Here is a 19993-nt window from a genome sequence, read left to right as displayed (position 1 = left end):
TTTTATTTATGCGATTATATAGGTAAGCGTCAAATGAAACAAAAATATTCCCGTCAAATAAACTGTATTGCTAAAGCAAGTAAAATATTCACCAATCCCAATAAATGATATAAATTTTAATCTACAAAGTATAAGTAAAAATTTAAAATTGTAAAATAACCCCATCACCAAAATTCTACATTTAATTTAAATGAATCTTTAAAATACAATAATAAAATATACCTATAATTATAGAGGAACTAATCTAAAAAGAAGCGGGGGATATATTAGTCTGTGGCGTCAGCCATCTTGCGGACGCCATGTTGGCTGGATATTTAGTCTGTGGCGTCGGCCATTTTGCGGACGCCATGTTGCCGTCAGAGACTGATGCGGCAGATGTCCTCGTTGATTTCGAGCATCTGTTCTATGAAGGGCTGGTGGGAGACGACCTTGGCGAGCTTGGTGAGGATGCGACGGAGTTCGCCTTGCGGGTAGTTCATCTGGCTGTTGCAGAGCTCGATCTCGTCAGACAGGGATTTCGGGATCTGTAATAATGGGTATTAGAGTTAAACTTCTGTTGATTTGTTTCTGTATTTGATTGTATTCGTATATTTAGAAACTGGCCTATGGATCTTGTCCATCTACAATAGAATGGAACGTTTAGTATTCGGTTATAAAACACAGACTAGCTTTCTTCAAACGTAAGTAAGTTTGTCGCCTTAATAAATATATGGAATTCCTATAATGAGCAAAGAGAGGTAAGAAGGCTATACCTTGAAACTAATTAAAATAACTAATGACTGTAATTATATATGATTTTGTCTTGTCAGTGGGGAATTTAAGTAAAACTTACAATGCCTTAAGAGTGCTATTACATTTCGGGGTTGAGCGAGTTTAGGTATTTTACGCGCTGCGGCAGGCCGTGCGAGCTCAGTATTCCGATCCCTTCTACCACACTCGCACTACAATTATGGATTAAACATTCTTGATCCATCGCGAAGCATATTGAAATCAACCATAACAACACTAACTGTACTTAACTTATAAAGTCCTAAAACTGTTATTTGGTAAGTACGAAAATACTAAATGCAGTGCAAATGTACATAGGGGCTGTTCATAAATTACGTCATCTATTTTTGACCCCCCCCCCCCCATCCCTCAAATCATCTAAAAATCATGCTTCGGATGACTCTGTTTCCTCCTACGTCATGCTACCATCATCCGATGTCCAGAGCCCCCCCCCCTCCTCCCATTTGAAACGACGTAATTTATGAATAGCCCCATACTCGTACTTATGAACGTATATTACTCGAAAGAAATTATAGGTACTCGCTTATTTACAAGAAACAAGTTACAAGAAACTGAAGATACACAGGGTCTGATGATGGAGCTGGAAGGTGGCCACGGGTACCAGTCTATCATGTAACTAAACCACTTCGTGTTTGGGCTCGTTTGATTCGTCTCAACAAGATCTTTGACACTGAAGATACACAGGGTCTGATGATGGAGCTGGAAGGTGGCCACGGGTACCAGTCTATCATGTAACTAAACAATTTCGTGTTTGGGCTCGTTTAATTCGTCTCAACAAGATCTTTGACACAAGACAGTACTCAGGGTCTGATGATGGAGCTGGAAGGTGGTCACCATTACCAATCAACCATACAACTAAACCACATCGTGTTTAGGCTCGTTTTATTTATCTCAACAAGATCTTTGACACTAGGTGATACTCAGAGTCTGATGATGGAGCTGGAAGTTGGTTACCGGTACCAATCAACCATGCAACTAAACCACTTCATGTTTAAGCTCGTTTGACTAGTCTCAACAAGATCTTTGACACTAGGTGATACTCAGCAGAGTCTGATGATGGAGCCGGAAGGTGGTCACCGGTACCAATCAACCATGTAACTAAACCACTTCATGTTTAGGCTCGTTTGATTAGTCTCAACAAGTTCTTTGACACTAGGTGATACTCAGAGTCTGATGATGGAGCTGGAAGGTGGTCACCGGTACCAATCAACCATGCAACTAAACCACTTCGTGTTTAGGCTCGTTTGATTCGTCTCAACAAGATGTTTGACACTAGGTGATAAACCAAACACGAAGCCCAAACACGAAGTGGTTCAGTTATGTGATAGACTGATACCCGTCGCCACCTTCGAGCTCCATCATCAGACCCTGAGTAGTATCTTGTGTCAAAGATCTTGTTGCGACGAATCAAACGAGCCCAAACACGAAGTGGTTCAGTTACATGGTAGACTGGTACCCGTGGCCACAGTCCAGCTCCATCATCAGACCCTGAGTACTAACTTGTGTCCAAGGTCTTGTTGAGACGAATCAAACGAGCGCAAATATGAAGTGGTTCAGTTACATGATAGCAGTGTTGGCAAAAAATCCATTCGAATTGACGATTGAGAATTGACCGATCAATTCGAATTGACGATTGACGAAACTAATTCTAAATCTACTGATTGAAGATTGACGATTACTAATCGTTAATTCAAATTGATCGGTCAATCCTCAATCGTCAATTCGGATTGACGATTACTTTGTATGTACCTACCTAATGTCCTTTTTATTTAGGCCATTTTTGTGAAACTGACCAAATGCGTTCAAAAGCGGTGTCTGAGTTTACCAAAGGTTCCGAAACATGTTTCCGACGGCTATATGAAGGATGTCCTTTTTGGAACATTTTCGGGACTTTCCTTAAAATTAACCGATAGCGTTCAAAATCGATATCTGAGGTGCCCAAAGGTTTCGAAACTTGTTTCCGAGGGAAATATTGAGAGATGTCCTTTTTTGAGACATTTCTAGAAATTACCCGATTGCGTTTAAAATCGATATTTGAGGTAAACAGACGTTTCTAAACATTTTTTCAACTGCAATATTGAAAGATGTCCTGTTTTGGGACATTTTAGTGACATTCTTTGAAAGTGACTGATTGCATTCAAAATCGATATCTGAGGTGCAAAATATGATTTCAACGGCAATATTTAGATTCTACACTTTAGCCGCGTACTTACTTTACTACCTGCATTACACCACCCTGCTGAAAAAAGGTCATTTCTCGGTATTGCCGTCAGAAACATGTCTCGAAACCTTTGGGCACCTCAGATATCGATTTTGAACGCAATCGGTTAATTGGAAGAAATGTCCCATAAATGTCCAGAAAAAAAAGGAAACTCCGTCTGTATTGCCGTCGGAAACATGTTACGGAACCTTTGGAAATCTCAGATATCGTTTTAAAGTGCCAACGATCAATTTAAAAAAATGTCCCGAAATGGAAGGGACATCCTTCAATACTGACGCGCGAAACATTTTTCGGGACCTATGGTCGACATCGATTACGAATATGAACGTAATTGGCTAATTTCGAAAAATGTCCCTAAAAGGGACATCAGTCAATACTGACATCAGGAACATGTTTTCGAACCTCTGGGAACCTCAGATATCGACTTTAAGTCCAGTAAGTAAGTGCTTAAAAAGGACACCTTTGAAAACTAATCTTAGGGAAGGGAAAGGGACCCTAGGTTAATCTAGATTGAGAATTGATTTAATCCGAATTGAGGATTGATGCGTTAATTCCAATTGATTCAATCGGATTGACGCGTCAATCAGAATTAAATCAATTCGAATTGATCAATTCGGATTTATCAATTCGGATTGACGCGTCAATTCGATTGATCAATCCGGATTGATTTAGTTCAGATTGATGCCAACACTGCATGATAGACAGGTACCCGTCGCCACCTTCGAGCTCCATCATCAGATCCTGAGTACTATCTTGTGTCAAAGATCTTGTCGAGATGAATAAAACGTGCCTAAACACGAAGTGGTTCAGTTACATGATAGACTGGTACCCGTGGCCACTTTTCAGCTCCATAATCAAACCTTGTGTATCTTCAGTGTCAAAGATCTTGTTGAGACTAATCAAACGAGCCCAAACACGAAGTGGTTTAGTTGCATGGTTGATTGGTACCGGTGACCACCTTCCGGCTCCATCATCAGACCCTGAGTACTATCTTGTGTCAAAGATCTTGTTGAGACGAATAAAACGAGCCTAAACACGAAGTGGTTTAGTTGCATGGTTGATTGGTACTGGTGACCACCTTCCGGCTCCATCATCAGACCCTGAGTACTATCTTAAGTCAAAGATCTTGTTGAGCCGAATCAAACAAGCCCAAACACGAAGTGGTTTAGTTGCATGGTTTATTGGTACCGGTGACCACCTTCCGGCTCCATCATCAGACCCTGAGTACTATTTTGTGTCAAAGATCTTGTTAAGACGAATAAAACGAGCCTAAACACGAAGTGGTTTAGTTGCATGGTTGATTGGTACCGGTGACCACCTTCCGGCTCCATCATCAGACCCTGAGTACTATCTTGTGTCAAAGATCTTGTTGAGACGAATCAAACGAGCCCAAACACGAAGTGGTTTAGTTTCATGGTTGATTGGTACCGGTGACCACCTTCCGGCTCCATCATCAGACCCTGAGTACTATCTTGTGTCAAAGATCTTGTTGAGACGAATCAAACGAGCCCAAACACGAAGTGGTTTAGTTGCATGATTGATTGGTACCGGTGACCACCTTCCGGCTCCATCATCAGACCCTGAGTACTATCTTGTGTCAAAGATCTTGTTGAGACGAATCAAACGAGCCCAAACACGAAGTGGTTTAGTTGCATGGTTGATTGGTACCGGTGACCACCTTCCGGCTCCATCATCAGACCCTGAGTACTATCTTGTGTCAAAGATCTTGTTGAGCCGAATCAAACGAGCCCAAACACGAAGTGGTTTAGTTGCATGGTTGATTGGTACCGGTGACCACCTTCCGGCTCCATCATCAGACCCTGAGTATCACCTAGTGTCAAAGATCTTGTTAAGACGAATAAAACGAGCCTAAACACGAAGTGGTTTAGTTGCATGGTTGATTGGTACCGGTGACCACCTTCCGGCTCCATCATCAGACCCTGAGTACTATCTTGTGTCAAAGATCTTGTTGAGACGAATCAAACGAGCCCAAACACGAAGTGGTTTAGTTGCATGGTTGATTGGTACCGGTGACCACCTTCCGGCTCCATCATCAGACCCTGAGTACTATCTTGTGTCAAAGATCTTGTTGAGACGAATCAAACGAGCCCAAACACGAAGTGGTTTAGTTGCATGGTTGATTGGAACCGGTGACCACCTTCCGGCTCCATCATCAGACCCTGAGTACTATCTTGTGTCAAAGATCTTGTTGAGACGAATAAAACGAGCCTAAACACGAAGTGGTTTAGTTGCATGGTTGACTGGTACTGGTGACCAACTTCCGGCTCCATCATCAGACCCTGAGTACTATCTTAAGTCAAAGATCTTGTTGAGCCGAATCAAACGTGCCCAAACACGAAGTGGTTTAGTTGCATGGTTGATTGGTACCAGTGACCACCTTCCGGCTCCATCATCAGACCCTGAGTACTATCTTGTGTCAAAGATCTTGTTGAGATGAATAAAACGAGCCTAAATACAAAGTGGTTTAGTTGCATGGTTGATTGGTACCGGTGACCACCTTCCGGCTCCATCATCAGACCCTGAGTCTTGAGTCTTGAGTCAAATAAATACATATAGAATGTCAGGTCGTTTCAAATATTTTTAATCCTGTCCGGTAGTTTATTAAACTGTACCATTATAAATTATAATACTATAAAAACAGTGCTAGGATCAAAGTCTCTCGTTGCGGTTTACACGCACACAGTTATAGCGTTTTACACGGCGCCCGCCGCACACAATGATAAAAAACCTCGTCGTCGCCGTTGAAAATGTGCGGAGCCGACCGACACACGTCCTGCCTGTACAAGCTCTGCCGCGGCACTGAGCTGGCGAGCGCGCGTCATCGGTAATATAGAGTAGTTTTCAAAAAATTGCCAAAAAATTATAGTAGAATTTCATAAACACTAATGTATACCAACAGTATAAGCAAACGTTGCAGATTGCTTGAGTATGAAAATGACTTCGATATTAAGTAGATTTTCGTAGAAATTGACACTTGTTTCGGAGAGAAAATTGAGTTCGTTTTACTTTGATTTTCTCTTTCTCAAAGGTATGTAGGAAAAATATCGTTTGATATGCCTAAAGTACAGGGTATTAGTAATACAAAATAGCCAGGTTTAGCAGAGTAAACTTCTCAACATTTCCAAATAAGAGCTTGCCGTTCAGTGCTTTACGGGGTTTTTCGGAAACGACCATCAGAAAAAAATTCATTACTAATTTAATAAGGCCTTTTTCTAATATTTACAACGATATTTAAAAAGATAAGAAGACGCTTTTACTGGAACAAGTACTCATTGTTTCTAATAATGAGCACCAAGTCCTGAATTTCGTCGACTAGTATCATCAATTTTGCATTATTTCGACTTTTCTTGTAAGAGCGCTCTTAACGATTATTTATTCAACTCTGCGTACGTTATTTGTGTAATTTAGGCACGAAGGACAAATTATGTACTGAATAGACAGTACAATTTAAAATTCAGATTATCAATTATTCTGTTCACTTTGAACTGCTTTGAACCCGTCATGGCCACTCATGGCTATGTCAAATTAAATAACCATGTTTAGGTAAATTGATAGTAATGGACGGTAAAATGTAGGGGATCGTTTATTCAAATATTCACGAAATACAGGTTGACTTTAAATACTAATGAATAAATTAACGGTTTCAAATGGATATTTCGTTTGCCGCTATATTATTTGCGCCCATTGTCCGTTAATTTTGAAATGAGTTAGTTATAAGGTATGCTTGCTACTAGGTTTGTTAGCGGAAATTACTAATAATTTTGACTAGATAGTAATTGTGGCGAATCGTGCTAACGTTTACGATTTCTTGCTAAGTCATGGTACAGTCATAGTAGGTAGGTATAAACCTTTGGTGTTAAACAAAAGTTTGGGGTGGAATGTGGATAGTTTTAAGTACCTCATGGGGGAAACATTTTGAGTAATGTCTTATAAGCCTCAAACGGTGGGTTTTAAGGGCTTGTTTGTGAGGGGTCCTTTCCGAGAGCTTACATCTGCTATGAGGTTCCCACTAGCATTCGCCGTTCCGCCCAGAGGCTTGTTTTGAGGTGATGCCGTTTGGATTATGAACGCATCCAACTCAGCAGACTTACATTCTCTTTCACGTTGATAAAGACTATACCTAACTAGCTGTCTCTGTCTCACCTCAATATCGTCCGTGAACACGCTGAACTTGTGTTTAGTCTTTCGCTTCTCGGCCCCGGTGTCGAAGAACAGAGTGAAGGAAGCGTCTTTGCCGCGCGCGCCCACGGGAAAGTACAGGCCGGCTACGAGCTGGCCTTTCTGGTCGCGGGCTAGGAGGCTCCTAGAAAGAATAGATTACGAGAATGTCAAACACATGTCTTGCTTGATATTGAATATCCCAGGTAGCTACTGATGTCACTGACTGAATTCTGCAAATCCCTTAAGGGCCATTTTAGGGCTAACTAGACATCTAGGTAAATGACGATTTACTTGGAATGTACAGAGGTAACTTAACTCAGTTATAGTAGGTCTGAAGGATTATTTTATATTGCGATTTGATTATGAATGCTGGTGCGTCGTAATGGTTGCGAGAACTGATGATCTTTAGAAACAGGAAAATTTATGTCCAGCAACTGACGAATATTTTCCTAAGATGTTAAGATTACAAGCTTAGAATAATATACTAAGAGAGAACTTGTGGTTCATAAACTTAGAACCTATCTCATAGAAACCCATAGGTTTAGCTAGAAGACTGGATAGATTTAAAAATAATTGTGATTAAACCACATGAAGCGTTGTTACTAATACCATTTTATTTGTTTGTTAGTCCTGAAGTTGTAGACCAGGTTCCTCCTCTCAGTAACATCGACGCCATCCAGATACGGTCTAGCGGTGTAAACGAGCGAGGTCCGGCGCTTCACAGTGACGTAGTTGTAGTTAACTGAACTTACCTAAAGTTGTAGACAAGGTTCCTCCTCTCGGTAACATTGACGCCGTCCAGATACGGCCTCGCGGTGTAAACGAGCGAGGTCTGGCGTTTCACAGTGCCGTCCCGGGTGGTCCGCTCCCGCCATTCGACGTAGTTGTAGTTAACTGAACTTACCTAAAGTTGTAGACCAGGTTCCTCCTCTCGGTAACGTTGACGCCGTCCAGATACGGCCTCGCGGTGTAAACGAGCGAGGTCTGGCGTTTCACAGTGCCGTCCCGGGTGGTCCGCTCCCGCCATTCGACGTAGTTGTAGTTAACTGAACTTACCTAAAGTTGTAGACAAGGTTCCTCCTCTCGGTAACATTGACACCATCCAGATACGGCCTCGCGGTGTAAACGAGCGAGGTCTGCCGTTTCACAGTGCCGTCCCGGGTGGTCCGCTCCCGCCATTCTACGTAGTTGTAGTTAACTGAACTTACTAAAGTTGTAGACAAGGTTCCTCCTCTCGGTAACGTTGACGCCGTCCAGATACGGCCTCGCGGTGTAAACGAGCGAGGTCTGGCGCTTCAGTGCCGTCCCGGGTGGTCCGCTCCCGCCATTCGACGTAGTTGTAGTTAACTGAACTTACCTAAAGTTGTAGACAAGGTTCCTCCTCTCGGTAACATTGACACCATCCAGATACGGCCTCGCGGTGTAAACGAGCGAGGTCTGCCGTTTCACAGTGCCGTCTCGGGTGGTCCGCTCCCGCCATTCGACGTAGTTGGAGTTGTGGGGGCTGAAGGCGTAGCTGTACTCCTTGAGGAACTGATCGTCGGTTTGGGTGAACCAGCCTGTGGGTTAAAATGAAATTTTGAGTTATATAAACGGCAGTAGAGATGGCACATCTTTGATCGCCATGTCTGTCGAGCGTAACCCACGCGTAAACCTTGCAGTAATGCACGAAGGTGATGATATTGGGCTGTAGCAGCACGCGTCAGTTAGGTAAAGGCTTTGATGCTCAAAGGGCTTGCGAGAGGACGGACAACAATTTTCTTTCGTCTATTTCAGGAGGGCTGTTGATTTTGGCGAATACATACATGATTGTAGTATTTTGGTAATGTAGGTAGCTCGTAAAAATATGTCATATGTCAGTTTGCCGTGAAATACATGACCGTTACGTTGCTATCCGAGTGTTTTAATTCTAATTAAATCCCAAATACAATAATTGGCGACGAGAAGTACCTAACGCGTTATAATAAGTGATAAACTAGTGGAATAATAGTTAAAAACGATGGCGGCGAGCGCTAACGTGATTTATGGCGGCAATCTCACGTTCGACCACAACGCGCAAGAATGGAGGATTTTTAAGGAGCGGTTTGAAGCGATGTGTTTTGCAAATGATTTGACGGACACCACCGACAAAGCGGGCACAAAGCGGCGTTCCATACTCCTTACGACGTTTGTGGAAGAAACTTACCGCGTTGCCAAAGATTTGGTGTATCCAAAAACGTTGAACACCATTGAATATTCTACCCTCCTTGAAAAGCTGGATGCTCATTTTGAGTCACCTAGGTGTTCGTTTGCTGAACGATATAAATTTTATAAAGCGGAGCAACGGACCGGCGAAGATCTGGGGGAGTGGGCAGCGCGAGTGCGAAGTTTGGCACAGTTCTGCGGGTTTACGACGGAGCTAGACACAGCGCTGCGGGATCGTTTCGTTCTCGGGCTCGAGAACGCTAAAGAACGAGAGAAGTTGTTTGCGGAGAGCGTGGACAAGCTGACTTTTAGCAAGGCGTTACATCTGGCGCAGGCTACTCGCAGCGCCCGGCAGGGCCTGCAAGCGACCGGCTCGGCCAGGCAGGCGGCGGGAGCCAGCGGCGGCGAGGTGTTCGCGGTGCGCGCGGCCGCCGCGCCCTCCCAACCAAACAACTCGAATAATACAAGACGAGCCTGTGCAGTATGCGGATACAAAAACCATACCAAGGACAAGTGCCGTTACATTAATTACTCGTGTAAAAAGTGCAACACTAAAGGACACCTAAGTAGGATGTGTAAAATGAGTGATAAAAAGTTTAACTTCATTGCCGAGGAAACCGATGACATACATGAAGGTATCGTAGATGTTTATTTATATAGTATCAGATGTGATAACGGGGAGCCTATGCAGCAGGTGGTGTCGATGGCTAGCGAGAACGTAGTATGCGAGGTAGACAGCGGAAGCGCTGTCTCAGTGCTACCTGTTAGTGTTTATGACTCATTATTTAAAGGAAAATATGCCTTAAAGAGATCCAACGTACGATTAAACTGTTATAATGGTAGCAAAATATTTCCTTTAGGCCGAGTTTTATTACCGATTACCTTTGAAACTAGAACGGAGGAAATTGACATGTTTATTATCGAGGATACAGAGGATCAGCCAATTTTGTTAGGAAGAGATTTCATTAGCAAGTTTGATTTACATCTGTGCAGTAAGAATTGTAATCATTTGAATAGCGAGGATGACGTCATCCGGTCATTAAAGAATAAGTATTCGAAAGTTTTTTCTAACGAGTTGGGCAGGTTTAATAAATATAAAATAAATCTAAAACTAAAAGAGGATGCGCAATTTAAATTTTTTAAACCTCGAACCGTGCCCTTGGCTTTGAAACCTAAAGTCGAGGAGGAACTGAACAGATTGGTTGATTTAGGTATTTTGGAAAAGGTTAGTCATTCCGATATGGCCACACCCATTGTCCCTGTTTTACGCCCCGACGGTAATATACGAATTTGCGGCGACTATTCCGTGACCTTGAATAAATCATTGTTTATCGATAACTATCCATTACCGCGTATCGAAGACCTATTTTCTAGGTTGCACGGGGGGGAAGAATTCTCGAAATTGGATTTATCTAGGGCATATAACCAGTGTGAGCTCGATGAGGCATCAAAGAAATTGACGTGTATAAACACACACAAAGGACTTTATTGTTACACACGCCTCGTTTTTGGCTTATCCTCTGCGCCGTGTATTTTTCAGCAAATTATCGAAAAATTACTTTCGGGAATCGACGGAATTTGCATTTTTCTCGACGATGTACTTATAACTGGACCGACCCGAAAAATACACGTCGAGAGGCTCGAGCAAGTCCTTAGTCGACTTAATGACGCCGGTTTGTGCTTAAAACAGGATAAATGCGAGTTATTTAGGAGTTCTGTAGAATTAGTATTCTACAGAACTCCTAAATAACTCGCATTTATCCTGTTTTAAGCACAAACCGGCGTCATTAAGTCGACTAAGGACTTGCTCGAGCCTCTCGACGTGTATTTTTCGGGTCGGTCCAGTTATAAGTACATCGTCGAGAAAAATGCAAATTCCGTCGATTCCCGAAAGTAATTTTTCGATAATTTGCTGAAAAATACACGGCGCAGAGGATAAGCCAAAAACGAGGCGTGTGTAACAATAAAGTCCTTTGTGTGTGTTTATACACGTCAATTTCTTTGATGCCTCATCGAGCTCACACTGGTTATATGCCCTAGATAAATCCAATTTCGAGAATTCTTCCCCCCCGTGCAACCTAGAAAATAGGTCTTCGATACGCGGTAATGGATAGTTATCGATAAACATGGATTACATAAATCCAAAAATAAAGTTCAAGCCATTCTTAATGCTAAAAGTCCGAAAAATGTATCTGAGCTTCAATCATTTCTAGGTTTGTTAAATTACTATCGGGCATTCGTACCTAATGCTTCGGGTATTTTAAACCCGTTGTATGCGTTACTAAAAAAAGATTGTAAATGGTATTGGGGCGTCGAGCAAGAGGAGTCATTTGTGCAAATAAAAAAGGAGTTAGCGAGTGAGCGAATGTTAGCACACTACAACCCGGATTACGTCACGATTTTGACCACGGATGCCGGACCGGCGGCTTTAGGGGCTATTTTAGCTCAAAAACAGCCGGACGGCTCCGAGCGCGTTGTCGCTTATGCCTCCCGCTCGCTCACGCCCAGCGAAAAAAACTATGCTCAGATACAAAAAGAAGCGGCATCATTAATTTTTGGAATAAAGAAATTCCATTATTATTTGTACGGCAGATCGGTGCCTTTTGTTTTAAGAACGGACCACAAACCCTTAGTATCAATTTTCGGATCCAAAAAAGGTGTCCCCGAATTAGCAGCAAATCGGTTGCAGCGTTATGCTATATTTCTGTCGGCTTATAACTATGAGATCGAATATGTAAAAAGCGAGCATAACGTTGCAGATTACTTGTCTAGGGCCACACTGGATGAAACGCAATGGTGTCCCGAAGGAGATATAGTTGATAGGGCAACATATATAAATTTTATATCTGATTCATTGAAACCAGTTACGGCGAAAGATATTTGTTTAGCAACAAAAAAAGATGCGGTATTGTTGCGCGTTAAGTCTTATATAGAAAATGGGTGGCCACGAATATTGAAGGATAATGACTTAAAAATGTTTTTTAACTGTCGTACAGAGTTGACTTTAGAAGAAGGCTGTATTTTGCGCGGCCATAAAGTTGTCATACCTTCCATTTTCCGGGAGCAACTTTTGAATGAGTTGCATGATTCTCATCTTGGTGTGGTAAAAACTAAATCGGAAGCAAGGAAACGAATGTGGTGGCCTAATATAGACCAGCACATTGAACAAAAAATTGGGTCATGTAGCGTGTGCATTACACTAAGAAACGCCCCGGCGCGGTCTCCGCTAGTTTCGTGGCCGTACCCGGCACGCTGGGAGCGCGTGCACCTGGACATGTGCGCGGTGCAGAGTCGGCAGTTCCTTATCGCCGTAGATGCGCATTCCAAGTGGGTCGAGTGTTATGTAATGACACAAACAGACACCGCTAGTGTAATTATGAAATTAGCAGACATGTTTAGTAGATTTGGACTTGTTCGCACCCTGGTTACAGATAATGCCTCAAATTTTTGTTCTACGTTGTTTACAGAGTTTTGTACGTTAAATGAAATTAAACATTTAACTATTGCACCTTATCACCCGAATTCGAACGGCCAAGCCGAAAATAGTGTAAAATTCGTAAAAAAAGGCATAAAGGCAATACTTGCGCAAAATCCGTCCCAGTCTAGTTTTAATATTAAATTAAGTAAATTATTGTTCGACTATAGGAACTCGGCTCATTGTACTACTGGATTCTCACCGGCTCAGCTGTTGCTAGGCCGATCGTTACGCTCTCGACACGACTTGCTGCGTGCGCCGCGCGGTACCGACGCCGACGCTAGTACTCACGCCGGCGCCGGCGCCGACGCCGACACCCAAGCTCCTCGCCTTCCGTTGTCATTGGCTTCCTCGGCTAATCAAAATGTTATCTCCAAACAGATCTCACAATGTAAACAATACGGCGGGCAGAGAAAATGTAATTTTAAACGGGGTGATAATGTTTTAGTAAAATCATTTTTTAAGAATGGTACTAAGTATACATGGAAAAGAGGTACTATTGAGAATAAAGTGGGATCCAGAATGTATATCGTAAATATAACGGACTTGAAAATAAAAGTAAAGAAACACGTCGACCAATTGTTACATTACAAAGGCTGTGACGACACCAACGAGTCCGATTCCGAAGGCGATGTTCCGACATTACAAAACGACGACGACGCCCAGGACGACAACGCCGAAGACGCGCAAACCGACGCACCTCTGCCTGAAGAGCAAGAAGCTGTCGAGCTGGCGGAGGGCGGAGTGGCGAATCCCCACGACACGTCTCCGGACACGTCTTTCGAGAGTGTCGTTTCATCTGTCAGCTCTCCGCAGAGACAATCAGTGCAAGAGAACACAGATACAATAATGTCGTCAGATTGTCCGTTGGAGGTTATGGAGGCGGACGACAACGGTGTTGAGCCTGACGCTCCGGCTGAAAGTCATGGCCTAATCGACCTTGACAACAGGCGACAACGGCCAATAAGGAGTACTAGGAACAAGGACGTTAATTATAAAATTTAATGGACCTTAAAATTATAAAACGATTGTACTAAGTAGGTTATTAATGTATTCTCTAGTGATTAAGTACTAACTGTTTTTGTTTTGGATTTTTTTTTGTAACTTTTCGCTTGAATCCTGCCAACCGAAACTGTACCATTATGTCTTTCAATTGGGTTGAAAATTGCATAAAATTGAAAACTTAAGACTAGTGTCATAATTGATGGGGGAGGGTGTAGAAGGCGATATGTTCTTATTATTTGTTAGCTTCTTTGGCAATGATTTATTATTGCTTATTATTTTATTTTAAAATCTAAATAACTACATTGTTTGGATAAATATTGGTGGAGGGATTGTAGTATTTTGGTAATGTAGGTAGCTCGTAAAAATATGTCATATGTCAGTTTGCCGTGAAATACATGACCGTTACGTTGCTATCCGAGTGTTTTAATTCTAATTAAATCCCAAATACAATAATAACCAATATTATTACAGAAGACGAAATGTTGCGGCATTTCGGCTTCAGAGAAAGAGCAAGCTACTATGGAAGCGATCAAGAATACCTAGAAGGTGAGTACTGCCACTTTTTTTGTTCCATAAGACAAGACTTTCTTTTGTGATTTATATAGTAGGTAAAAGAACTACCGATAAATATGTTTCAGTAGTTATTGGTCAGTGGCTACCTGCGAGTAGCTGGTGAGTAGTGAGTAGACTTACCGGTGTGAGGATAAAGCCCATCCTGCATGACAGTGACGACCCTCGGCACGTGGTACCCCGGATCCGCCAGCAGCAGCCCCGGTCTTCCATCCACCCTGATCTGGACTCCCACCATCACGTGTTCCTTCTCGGCCTCCGCCACCGCCGTCGGGCAGTCTCCACTGGTGACATAACCCCGGACGTCCACTACTGCCTCTTCGCAGGAAAGTAGAGCGGTCGCTTTAGCCAAGCCAGGGAATTCAGGGTCCATAGCGCGCCAACGCCTGATCAACTCGAAGCCTAAGCCGACGCATGTGTGTTTCTTCGCTCTTATCGGCGGCTTGTAGCTCTCATAGACTGCGTACAGCGGTTCCTTCCGCTTCTCAAACGCGTCGAACAGCGAGATGAAGTTGTTGACGGAGTCGTAGTTGTCCGTGACGAGCAGCCGGCGGAGCTCGGCTTCGGCGAGCGTGACTAGCTCCTCATGAGTCGAGGAGGTTAGCTCCAGCGGGCTCCGCTGGAGGCCCCACCGCGCGGGCGGCAGGGGCAGGCGGGTCACATCGCGGTCCGGGGTCCGCGGCTCCGAAGCGAGTCAACTCGGCCACTCGGCGCCCCAGCGGCCCACGGCCGGCTCGGCGGGCTCGGCCTCCGCGCCGTGCTCCTCATCGCGCCGCACAGAGAAGCCATCGACGCTCTGTGCGTGCGCGAGCGCCTCACGCTGCCTCTCTAGCACGAATGATGATAATTGTTCAAGCTCTGGAAAAAAGAATGTCTTGTTAGCACCACTTGTCTCGTTCTTCTACGATTTAAAACGCGGTAAGTACAAGAAACAATAATGATGCTCTTACGAAATACCTACGTATTGTATTTAGGTATGGTCATCATACACCTAATAGATACCTAAGAAGGGACATAGTTGAATACCTAGTCAACCTAGGTACAGTCACCTGCAAAAATGTTACACAACAAAGGCCGCAAAAATATGTGACACGATCGATGTGTGTGTGTGTGTGTGTGTGTATTTGTAGAGCCATAAGAGCGTGTCACATATTTTTGCGGCCTTCGAAGAGTAACATATTATTGTAGGTGACTCTTTAAGTATATGAGGATATTTTAAATGTTATAATATAACAATGGTTAGATGGAGTTCACCAAAGGGAGATATTATGTTATATAGGTACGTAGGTATCTACGTTATCTACTTAATTAGTTTAATAATAGATGAACTTAGTGTAAAGTGCAGTAACAATCAGTGTACACGCGTATTAATGAGAAGTTAAGTCGATAACAAACATTACTTAACTCGCTAATTAACTAATTCTAAACTAAACCGCTTCAAACTAGGTTTGTTCTAAGAAGTTACGTTCAATGCGTTCAAAGTAAATTAGGCAATATTTACATTTTACAACGCTTCGCTGTACCTATCTATTTAACTAATAACTAAAAAGGTAGTAAGTGCATAAAAGTAAAAGGCCGATTTTAAAGACGATACGTCGTTTTACTGCTAAAATACTCTAATGATCTCACTTCAAAGATATTTGCGCAGAATTTCAGCCGACGCTATCAGCTCGTATCTTCAGGAAGACGTTTCAAGGCTTTTCTTTACTTACTCATGTTTACACAACCGTATTTTAGAGTAAAACGTGTTTAGCCCCGATTACTTTATCTACTTTAGAAAAATTAGGCCTGATATTAGGATTTGGGACGAATTAAAAACGTGGAAGTAAGTTTCCATGATTATAATTTAACATTTTTGCAACACTTTCACACGTAGACCAAATTGGGCTAGCGAATTATGTATGTACGTACATTAAAACAGGTCACTCACGTTTTAAGTCGACTTAAAATACGTGAGTGACCCGTTTTAATTCTCTAATATGCCTTGTGTCTCACAGAAGTTCTTTTAAATTAAAGTTACAGTTCAATTTGAATGTTTTTCTGTGAAGCCTCTTAGTTAATGCGTAATTTTTCTAGGATAATGGAAAACCAATATTAACTAACGCATTTCATCAAATTAGCCATTAGCTTGTAAAGCTTCTCGTAGGTACGTTAAACCGTGTTCTACTTTCAAACATTTTATATTCACTTCAGGAACACCGGTACCGTAAAGTACCTACATCTTCGACACGAATGGCAAATAGAATTTATAGCCGTACTACCTCGAGGATGGATTGCACTTGGAAAGGTTTTTTATGGAGAGGGTAATACTAGGTTACCTGGGACTGGGAGATCTATTCGATTTGTTAGTGGCAGTGACGTGTACATTACATACTCGTAGGGCTCTACTTACTATACATATATATATGTATTTGATATATTACATATTATACTCTTTGGCCTCTACGGCTTTGATCTAGGTAGGTACTCTAAAGGATAGGTACTTTGTCTAGAGTAGGTAAATTACCTGTCGTTCTATTAAGTCAAGTAGATCATCTGATAAAAAGAATTAGAAAATTATTTCAACACGAGTCACTCACGTAATTTGAATCGATTATGATCGTAAAATTATCTTGATATGTTTGAGTGTACGAGAGTTCTGCAGATAGATAAGACTATAGCTGTAACCATTATTAAGAGTTTCAAGAACTCATAAATTGCAATTTTCATTGAAATGAACACGTAAATCCAAAATATATCATGTCGTTGCGTTAAAATAATCAACAAGTAACTTGTGCATTCCAATTATCCATTTGGCATCAGCAGAAAGCACTCAGCTATGTATGTAAATCGTTTCTTTGATCCCACACCATCAAAATAACTAAGGCGTGTCGAAGTCTCATCTCGCTGGATTCGAAGCTGACGTTTAAAATAATGATGAGTAGACGAATTGGTTTGAGTTTGGCATGCGGCCGGACGGACAGACGAACTATTTTTATGGATTCTAGGTCAATGCAATTGAGTCAAGAGAGCGAAGGAAAAGGTTAGGTTATTGTTGGCCAATAAATATGTTTTTATTTCCGAGACGGTGGATTTTAGGTAATTTTTACCACATACCTACAGGTAGTTTAGTTTTGCAATTGTTTTATTGTCTGGCATGATCTTTAAATAGACAACATAAATTATATGTTATGTAAGAATTTATTGGAATTGTTTAAAATAGGTACCTACTTGAATAAATTCCGAAATAGCACTGTTTCCCTAGAACACAGTTGATCGGGAATATTATGTGCTACAGGGATTATCCCCAGTAAAACAAGTAATGGAGACGCCGCGAGGCAAAGCATGAAGGACAACTTTGTACAGTAACATCTCTATATTACTTTACTCATGTTTGACAAATAAATTATCTTTATCTCCATTACAGATTTAACAAAATAGAATAGAAAGCATTTATTCGTGACAAAAAAAAATGTTACAATTTTGATCTTATTTTGATACGACCTTGGATATCGCGCCCGGTGATGGTGCATGCAAAATGAAGTGAAAGTCGTACGTGAGGTGCGCTACAATCGCCATACAATCAAGGTCGTATCAAAACAAACTCAAAACCATAACAAATTGTTCGGAATCGACTTCCTAAGCTATATAGTCCTTTAGCACGTTAATAAATATAATACTTCGAATAGTCTTAACGGAAATGCAGCCATTCTAACGCAGTAATTTACCGATAAGCAGTAAGTGGGTCAGGTCACTGGGTTTGTGGGTGGTGTGATGGCTTAACCCTGGACAGGTTTTACGGCTGAAAAATTGCCGTATCACGTAGGCGCTGTGTAATCGCCTGCCAAGTTTTCTAGGTATTATACTTAATTTCTAAGGTTTTCAGATACTAATGCCCTTGCAGGCGGAGAGCATTAAACTCTTGTGTTACCGTGAGGTCGGGGTACTTTAACCCTTACAAGGTTACTTTGTCCACCCATGAAAACCCATTTAATGAAATAATAAATTCTTAAAAACGCCACTAAACGCTTACACAAAAACAGATTAGGTAATATCACTATAATGTATTTTTTAAGAATTTATCTATTCAATAAAATAGGTTTTCATGGGTGAACAAAGTAACCTTATGCGCTATGTTTTCGAAGAAATATATGTTTACATATTAAGATAAAGAGTAATAAATAAAACATACGTAACTAAAGCCGAATTATTGAAAAAGGTGTTAAAATTGGCCGAGTTCCTGAATAGCAGACTGATTTAGGAGATATCGTTTTCCATTCGATTTGGATAAGCAGATGTGCCAGTCATACGAATCGCGTTATTATACACCCAATAATATACTCAGACAAATAGTCTATTTATCAGAGTGATTTCATGCGAGACTGGGCCAATGTTAACTCGAGGTGCCTCGCACTGATGCGAGCCAGTTACGTTGAGGTTTGGCTGCTTCGCTTCGGGTTCGGAAAACCGACATAGTTATTTAGATTCAAGTTTCAATTTTTAAAGTTATATTAATATTTAGAACTTACCTCACGTGAGAGAGCATTTCTTCTTTCTTAATCATGTATAATTGTATAGTATAAATTTAATTCAAATTTTTCCCATTCCCTGTACCACAAGTTAAAATTTACGCGTCTAACTGTAGCACAATTTTTTACATTAAGGTAAACTGCACAGTAATTATGTTGCGTTGCGAATATGCAAGGTAAAGCGAACCGTCTACATTCGTAGACCTAATTAAAATTATGTTGGCAACGCAGCAAGGCTACCATAACTATCATTACAGGGCGCGGTTAGAAAGGCAAGGCTGCGGAATTATACGTTTAAACCCCAGAGAAATGATAATGCCACGTGAGTTCAACACGTGCTGGCGTGGGACGGCGGATCGGAATTATCTTTGAAATCGGTTAAAACGATAGTTGGTTATCTAATACTAGTTCGAACTATCTTTCTATCATATCGAAAATTTTGGGTCTGGTGAATCCTACAGTTTGGTGGATTTCATATAAGCACAGAGATGCGAACCTTTCTTTAAACTCCGTCAGACCTTCTCAACTCTTTTAAATTAATTAGAATCCCTTGAGGTTGGTAGTATTACGTGACCTATTATGGAAACGATCTTTTGTTTTGCTTCTGGGAAGTGCGCAGAACCGACATTGAATTCAAATCATTACCGTGCATATGGTTTAGACTTTAGTCTAATTGTAAATCCACATGCCCTACGTTCTTTATTCAATAGCGGACAAGTATCTGAAGTATCGACACACAATGTTATTATAATTAATATTGTATTTTATCGCAGTTACGTAGATTGATTAATGTATGCATCCGACACGTTTATGCTAATCAAATGGCACGCACGAGCGGTTGAATCGAACATTGTTTAAGTGGAAAAACGATTGTATTGTATAAGATTACTAATCTATCGGTTGAACCGACTAAGATTGATGAAGTTTTAATAACAAAGCTTCCGTGAGACACAGACATATTAAATAATATTTAAGAAACTGAATAATTAGAGATTCTCTACAAATGGTTTATAATTAGGGTTCCGTACCCAAAGGGTAAAACGGGACCCTATTACTAAG

General features: G+C 41.5%; 2 protein-coding genes across 2 annotated transcripts; one reads left to right on the top strand and one right to left on the bottom strand.

Moving 5' to 3' along the window:
• Positions 1 to 50: 50 nt before the first annotated feature.
• Positions 51 to 15120, bottom strand: LOC134672841 (uncharacterized; the record flags this gene model as incomplete). The annotated part of the gene is made up of 4 exons (XM_063530795.1): positions 51 to 524; positions 7175 to 7334; positions 8550 to 8751; positions 14550 to 15120. Coding segments are annotated over 4 exons (1101 nt in total), but the record flags the coding sequence as incomplete, so codon positions are not given.
• LOC134672630 (uncharacterized) lies at positions 9132 to 13367 on the top strand. The gene is made up of 2 exons (XM_063530586.1): positions 9132 to 10011; positions 13233 to 13367. The coding sequence occupies exons 1-2, from the start codon at positions 9192 to 9194 to the stop codon at positions 13244 to 13246; spliced, it is 834 nt and encodes a 277-aa protein (XP_063386656.1). The 5' UTR covers positions 9132 to 9191; the 3' UTR covers positions 13247 to 13367.
• Positions 15121 to 19993: the final 4873 nt, after the last annotated feature.

This window comes from Cydia fagiglandana, chromosome 17, assembly GCF_963556715.1.
Source record: "Cydia fagiglandana chromosome 17, ilCydFagi1.1, whole genome shotgun sequence".
Classification (NCBI taxonomy): Eukaryota; Metazoa; Arthropoda; class Insecta; order Lepidoptera; family Tortricidae; genus Cydia; species Cydia fagiglandana.
The sequence above is the reverse complement of the archived record's forward strand: the minus strand, read 5'-3'. Positions and strand labels throughout refer to the sequence as shown.

What these genes read in the sequence shown, in the direction of transcription:
- LOC134672630 (XM_063530586.1), top strand. Translation starts at nt 9,192, where the DNA reads ATGGCGGCGAGCGCTAACGTGATTTATGGCGGCAATCTCACGTTCGAC.